The sequence below is a fragment of the Egretta garzetta genome, unplaced genomic scaffold (assembly GCF_000687185.1).
Source record: "Egretta garzetta isolate BGI_Z169 unplaced genomic scaffold, ASM68718v1 scaffold165, whole genome shotgun sequence".
Taxonomy (NCBI): domain Eukaryota; kingdom Metazoa; phylum Chordata; class Aves; order Pelecaniformes; family Ardeidae; genus Egretta; species Egretta garzetta.
Window position 1 is genome coordinate 922,806 of NW_009259694.1, and position 7,530 is coordinate 930,335.

The 7,530-nt window shown below is 41.1% G+C and overlaps 1 protein-coding gene across 1 annotated transcript in view; it reads right to left on the minus strand.

Annotated features, from left to right (window-relative positions):
• Window positions 1-3,669: 3,669 nt before the first annotated feature.
• Window positions 3,670-7,530, minus strand: part of EFNB2 (ephrin B2) — a 20,359-nt gene continuing 16,498 nt past the window's right edge. The window contains exons 3-5 of the mRNA XM_009638893.2: window positions 6,544-6,636; window positions 5,672-5,785; window positions 3,670-4,052 (exon numbers count right to left, since the gene is read on the minus strand). Of these exons, the coding sequence (XP_009637188.1) occupies window positions 3,670-4,052; window positions 5,672-5,785; window positions 6,544-6,636 (590 nt within the window). The remainder of the gene's footprint in view (window positions 4,053-5,671; window positions 5,786-6,543; window positions 6,637-7,530) is intronic.

The window sequence follows — 7,530 nt, forward strand, 5'->3', positions numbered from 1 at the left end:
GCTTTCTTTCCTATAAACCACTAGCAATCAGGGTGGAAAAATGGGGGAGGGGGGAGATACAGAGAGAGAAGGGAGAGAGAGAAGGAGGGAGGGAGGGAGGGAGAGAAGGAGGAAAGGAAGGAGGGGCAGAGGGAGGCAGGCTTCATGGCCTTCTTATTTATTTTTATCTTTTAAAAAAGAAAAAAATCGCAAAACAAAAGAAGAAAATACTTAGAAGGCAAGGTTTCCATAGGAAAAAAATATTTTATTTTTTTAAGAACAAATTCAGTTTGAAACAGACGTGGAATGTGATTTTCATAATTTTCATGTTCTGGGAACTAATTGCAATGTGGAACTAAAGCAGATTTCAAACTTATGACCGGCTAGTTTTAAAACAGAACAAAACAAACAAACAAACAAAACAAAAAAAAAAAAAAAGAAGAAATTATTTATAACTCAAGCATAATACTGTGTTACTTACAAACTGGACAAAGAAATTCTTAAATAAATATTCATGGTACACAATTTCAGCACAAATATGCGGCAATTTGGCAACCTTTTATACCATTTTATCCTCAATACAGTGCAAAGGGGAATGACACTGCCTTTAAACAAGCTGTAGCTAAATACATTGCAAAATTCAAATTTTATACAAAACATCTTGCTCGGACTTTATAAAAAACCAACATTGCTCTATATACACAATCTGGTTAAGAAAAGCCATTTTTGTCTTGTTTTCATGTGGGTTTTTTTTTTTTTTTATTATTTAAAAAGGTGAATAAGGCTACTGTAACACCCCAAATCCATATACAGTAAATCTGAACCTATTTACAGCATCTTCACTTAGACATGATGGTGCAAATTCCAAGTCGGGTGACTAGGGATGATCATACAAGCAAGGCATTTACAGTAACTTTTCAAAGCTGGACCAACGTCAAATAAAGGAACAGTTGGTAGATTGTCATAATTCTGCACCAGACACAAAACAGACGCACAGTACATTTTTTTTTTCAATTGGTTGCAGGTTGCTCTTGAGCAATTAGTCTGATTTTTTTTTTTTTCACAGTTTAGTACATAACTAGAATGTAGCCAACTGATGAAGCATAGATTTGATTTAATAAAAACCAGGATCAGTAAACCCATCTTTTCCCTTCTTCCCCCCTCCCCCAAAATAAAATCTTAATGACTTACAAGAGAACCTTGTATGGATGGATTCACAGAAAGGAAGGGTTGTTGAAAAGAATTACATATGTACTGTAGTTAGTCACCATGGTAACCTTCCACAGAACCATGGGTTGGGATTTTTTTGTTTTGTTTCTCTCTTTTGGACCAACATCCCAACATCATTTTCAGGTTCAGGAAACAGAGAGAGTGATCATTTCTATGACAGATTTTTTTTCTTTTTTTTTTTTTTTCTTGCAGGTGCTCACCGGAGGTCTGAGAACCTCAAAATGCTGTTGCTACATTTTCTTTCCGAATCAGAAAGCAAAGTGTTACCATAGTAACATGACTATGTTAGAAATGTCTATTTGCATAGCACATATAAAAGTAGAGGTTTTTTATTTCCTCCCCAGGGTGGGAGCTTTAGGGGAATAGCCATGCTAAAGAGAAAACTTTAACCTGAACCCCCCCTCTACGAACCTCAACGAAATCTACAGAACACATCAGCCCATAAGGCAAGGGAAAACACAACACAGAAAATAAATGCCGGCACACCTTGTCATTGTTAAATACATGATGCAGTAACATTGATTTCCTGATATTTTGGGCCTTCTATTTCCCAGTTTTCTCTCATGAGATGCTTTGGATCTTTTTTCTTTTTTAAAATATGCTCCCATTCTTATTTTTGGATGGCTGATGTTTTTCCCAGAAGCAGTTTCTTTTTTTTTTAAATGTGTGTATACATATATGCATATATATGCATATATAAACATATATATGTGTGTATATACATATATACACACACGCATATATATGTAAAATGATGACAAGTTAAGACCATTTAATTGCCGCAAATGAATTTCACATCTTCTGGTGTAGGTTCTGTGCAATCTCAAAATATATACTAGTAAAAAAAGCAAACCAAACCAAAAAAGTAAGAAAGAACGAACAAAAGAAAAACTCTCACTTTATATCCCTTGTGTTCTATACACCTATTATAAATAAGACATATCTTCCTTCTCCATCTCAGTGTCATAATTTATTTTATTCTTACAGACTGCAAGAGGTTTGCCATATGTGCTTTAACTTTGCAACGGAGCACCAATGAACGGCTGCGTCAGTCACAGTACCGACACTCACTGTGCAGGGACAGCACTACAATAAACCAAAGTGTCAAAAGGCTCAGTCAGAAAGAAATTCCGTCTTGCTTTTAGAGATGAGAAAGGTCTGTTGTGTTGGGTTTTTTTTTTCCCCCCACAACTTCACCAGTGATAGAATTACAGCTCATTTGACCCGTTGGCTTATAGTCATCTTGGTCAGGTTTGGCCCTCTGTTATTTTCTTAAATGCTTTCCCTGCGTTTAGTATAATGTGATAGTATAGCAGCTGAGTCTGCTTAAAAGTCAGCCAAAGCAGACTAGGTTTTCGCTACAGCTTCAAAGCTGTATATTTTATTGCCAGTACCACAACAGCCCTGCCCTAATATATCCTCAGCGGCCTGCTATTGTCTTGTCCTCTCCAAGCTTGTTCACTTACTAACAATACCCCTTTGTTCTACTGTATTGAAGGTACTATTTTTTCCTGCACACTGGTATTTGATAACCATGAATTCCTTCAAATGCAGCCCTAATCCACTGCACGTGTTATTGTGCCTCCTACTTGCCTCTTAAACCTTAGCATACCAAAGTGCTGTGCTACCTAAATGTTTTATTTTTTTTTCTTCCCAGCTTCTATTTTTGAGGCAGCAGTATTCAACTGCAACTGCAGTCAGCCCTTCCCTCCACCACCCAGTCCTGCTCTTGACTTTGTTGACAGCCTAACTTTTTGGCTGGAAGGCTCCTTACTATCAAACACAATTTCTATAAATGCATTACCCATTCGAGTGAGGCTGCTGTAGCAGATGGATGGAGCGTGGATCTCCAAACATTAATGTTCCATTAGTGATTCAGGAGGTGGAGTGAAAGGAAATCTTATGTGAAGGATGGCAGAGCCCCGGATAACAGAAACAAATGGAACAGTGGCGGACTAAAAGCAAGAGAACTTTAACAAGTCTTACTTAGACACCAAGGTCTGTGTGACAAATCCAGTACGCACTGAGAGAGACACACAAAAGTCAGAAGATTGCATTTCAAGCTTGATATATCCTACAGCACCTTCCCAGGATGCCTAGAGCTATTAACATCCACGGATCACTCCATCTTCCCTCGGCTTTTGTACATGCCTGAACGCCCGCAGCACATGGCTTTGAGGATGATGAATGTAACAAGAGTACAGCAATCAGAATGGGCATCTTCTACATAAAAGTCTTCCAGCTTTTAGTGAATACGTATTCACCGAGATAGGAATTCTACAGACTAGGTAAGCTGTCCAGCTTGCGTCGGCTCCCGGAGAAAGAGCTGTCGCCTTCTCCCGCCCTGTGCTTGAGTCAATGCTAGCGCAACAAGGCGTCATCACAAACCCCAACAGAAAGCATTTGACCAGTGAGTTTCATCTACGACTCAACTGTACCACAGAGTTGGCTGTGTGTTTCTCAGACCTTGTAATAAATGTTTGCTGGACTCTGAGGAGGCATCTCTTGAACTATGTACACCGGATGTCCATAGTCGCCGCTGACCTTTTCATAGTGGGGGCAAAAGACACTGTCTGCAGTCCTTAGAGGAATGATAATGTCACTGGGCTCAGAACCATTGTTGTTGCCACTGCGTTTTGGGGTGGCTAACGTACTAAGTGAGAGAGTTGTCGTGTGTTGCGGGGAATGCTTCCTGTGTCTTCTCCGGTACTTCAACAAAAGAACCACCAAAGTGATGATGATGACGATGAAAATGATGCACCCTGATGCAATCCCTGCAAATAAGGCCACCTCTGAACCCAGTATACTGGAATGCCCAGCCTTACTGCCATCTGTGCTAGATCCTGGAAAGAACGGAAATACAACAGACAAAAGTTATTGCCACCCTGCGACCCGTTTACGCTGCTTAAAAATGTGTAGAGTAAGCAAGACTGGAAGAATTAACTGACATCTAAACTTTGACAAACCAATTACCCTGTTAGATAGCTAAATGCAAACAGCCGAAGTCAGCAATCAATATTAAACAAGACTTTGTGTCTGTTGGTCTCACTTTTGTGCTCCTTCCAAACCACCCTGTTTCATACATCATCATCCATCAGTGGCGAGGACTAGCACTGACAAGGCAGCCTTTGATGCACACCGCATCTTTTAACAGATGCCGGCCAGCCCCGGGCCACGGAGAGGGGTGGGATAGGACTGTGAGGGGGAATTAACACAGGGAAATGACAATTCTCAGGCCAACTGGTACTGTTCGGTGTCACACCGTTCTTCTGCTATTTTATCTTTCGCATATTGATTTAAGTTGAACTGTCCTTAGTGCCTCTTTACGTGGACTCCTCTTGCCTGCACATGAAGCAAAGGAGCTTGAGGCAGTGCGGGAGATAGGCAAAATGGCTATGGCATGTATCTGTTTGTATTAACTTACATTTACTTAAAAGAAAACACCACCACGCATTTGGTAGTCAAGAAGACCTCACATGCTGAATAGCTTATTGAATATTTGGTGCCATCACACTGCCGTTATTTGTCACAAAAATTAAATGAACTCTCACTTGACGCTTTCTCACTTGAAAATTTGAACCGACTTCCCTCTCTTGATGCTCAGTCACAGGTGGAAGAACACTGCAGATGCTATGTCCACGTCAACTGTGAACTTTTCCTACTGGAACCTCTGTAGGAAATGGCTGAAGCCTGCCCAGTGACCGCCACATCAAAGATTCATTAGCCCAGTAACTAATGACAGAGCTAGCAAGGAAAACTTGCAGCCATTTTTGGGAACCCCAGAATCAACTGCCAGCAAGTTTTGCTTTGTAGCATTCCCAATGAATCGAATTTTCTTCCAGAGACCTTGGGGTCTTAAGAGTTAGTTTTTTTCTTGTTGACCTAATGTCTGGAATGCATCCTGAGGATATTTGTTTGGAACCATCTGTTTACCTCATTCAGATAATTATTAAAAAAACCAATAAATCTTTAAATTTAGTGAAAGACCAGCCATTCATGTGTAGACTTTATATGGTCAGTTAAAAGATCAGGGCATTAATTATAGATGCCTTGAAATAAACTTTATAAATGGTTGTCGAGAACCACTTGATAATGTATTATACGGGAAAAGAAAGACAGAAAGATTCGTTCATCTGCCAGAGTACTAAATGTAAGGCAGCATTTACCATCGTAAAGCTGCTTAGCGAATGTCCTATCCAAAAACTTTCCTGTAAATGAGTGATATTCTCACAAGATGTAATTAACTTCTACTGCAGAGTGGGAGAGGGGAGAGAGCAGCCATTGCCAAAACTTGCAGCTCCCAGACACTATCCACCGGAGCATCAGAACTGGCTTTTGCTTCATCTCAGTACAAAAACATTTGTTTTGCTGGCACTTTAATGGCAAAATAAAATGCATTTGGGGACAAAGGAGGAGACTCTGCCAAAGTCCCAGTCCCAGGCGGGAGCCCCGCCGCACCTACCTGAGTGGTCCTTGACAAAGGGGCTGGTGGTGGAACTCTTCCCGTTGGTGCCAGCTTCCTGCTCGGGGCGCTTGGTGGGATCTGTATGCCGGGGCAGCCCCGCCGAGTTGGGATCTGGGGGAGAGAAAGACGACTCATGCAGCTTCAGTGCTTGATGGTATGGAGCCTTATAAGCTGGCTCTAGGTACCTCGTGAGACACAAATGGCTTTGAACAGAAGAATCTTTATGCAAAGGTCTGGTACATATAAGTACGTAAATTTCCTTTTAAAGCAAAATGGTTATATTAGTTATTTCAGAGGTTTAAATTGTGAGGCCATCTGCAGACACTATAGGGACTCCTGTAATTGACAAGAAAAGCTTTGCAGATGACATTTCAGTTTAACTGAGGAAGTTGATTGACTACTAGACCAACTTCTACTTAGAAGAATAATTCTTTATTCCTGCACAATAGGTTATCTATATGTGAAAAGAGACAACGAACAAAAACCTCTCTGTAATCAGAATTCATAACAAGCAAACTATAGAAATATTAGCTTCCCTCCTTTCATGTACTTTAAATAATTTTGAACAGCAGAGTTTTGGCTTTTTTTTTTAAAATAAAAATAAAAATGACTGAAACACACTACTCCCAGGTGACCTTTCCTTCTAGAGATCTCTCCAGTGAAGAGATCTTATTACGCTAACCCTCCTCCTGTAGAAATCTGTCAGTAGCTGAGGAAGAGAAAATAGGCTTTGCTTTCAGACTATAAGGGAGGAATGACCACACTAGACTCGGTTGGCTCTCTGCTCTACACCGCTAAAAGCAGCCTGAAAACTAAAAGGACACTGAGACTGATCAAAGTGATTTCATGAAACAGCAGATGGTCTTTACCTTGTCCAACTTTCATGAGGATCTTCATGGTTTTTGTCTGGCACACCCCTCCCTCCTGGTTATCCAGGCCCTCCAAAGACCCATTTGATGTTGCTGATTAAAAATAAAAGAAACATAAAAAAATAAAAATAAATAAAAATCAGGAAATCAACAGGCAAAGTGATGTGAACATGAGTGTCTGAAAGCAGAAATCTTTCAATCTACCAGGACCTGTTCTTGTTGCTCGGGCTGACCTATGGGAAGTTGTGAAATGTTGAAAGCCAAAGGAATGAATACACTGGTAAGCCGTACAATATACACAAATGGAGGAATGTGTTATCAAGGTTTCAAATTTACCCAGCAACCTTTTTTTCTACGCACAATTGACTGACTGACTGACTGACTGACTGACTGACTTGGACGAAAACACAGCACCTTGCTAAAAGGTGATGGAGTCAGCTGAAAAGGAAGCCCTGGCAGGCTCACAGGAGAAAAGCACTGAAAATTCACCCTTTTTTTCCCCCCAACAATATCTTTATAATCACCATGTTACACCTGCTTCCTCTATTACAAATCTCCTGCTGGAAGAAGTGAACGCATACAAAAGACCCAGGTGAAAGCTGAGATTCTGCACTGATTGGAAAACCATTTAATATTTTAAAGTACAATCTCACTTTTCTCAGCATTGAGGAGCCTCCACGGGGGCGGGTGGCGGGGGGGCAAGTACGCTCTATTCTCACGGAAACCTTTTAGTTCATACAAACAAATGGGTGCTTTCCCCTGCATTTATATTGTTCTCGCTTATCTAGGCGCTGGCTGGAACCGCACAACCCCGCTGCAAGCTGATGTTGCAATGCAATGTGTGTGCGAAGCACAACTCCCTTGGAGAATCCAAAATGTTGAGTCACGGTCTAGGGGTGCGCCGCCGCTGCTGCCCCAGCCAGCTGCTGGTTGCAAACCCCCCACAGCTGCTGGAAAACTATTTTGCAGCTCCTCAGCCGCGGGCCT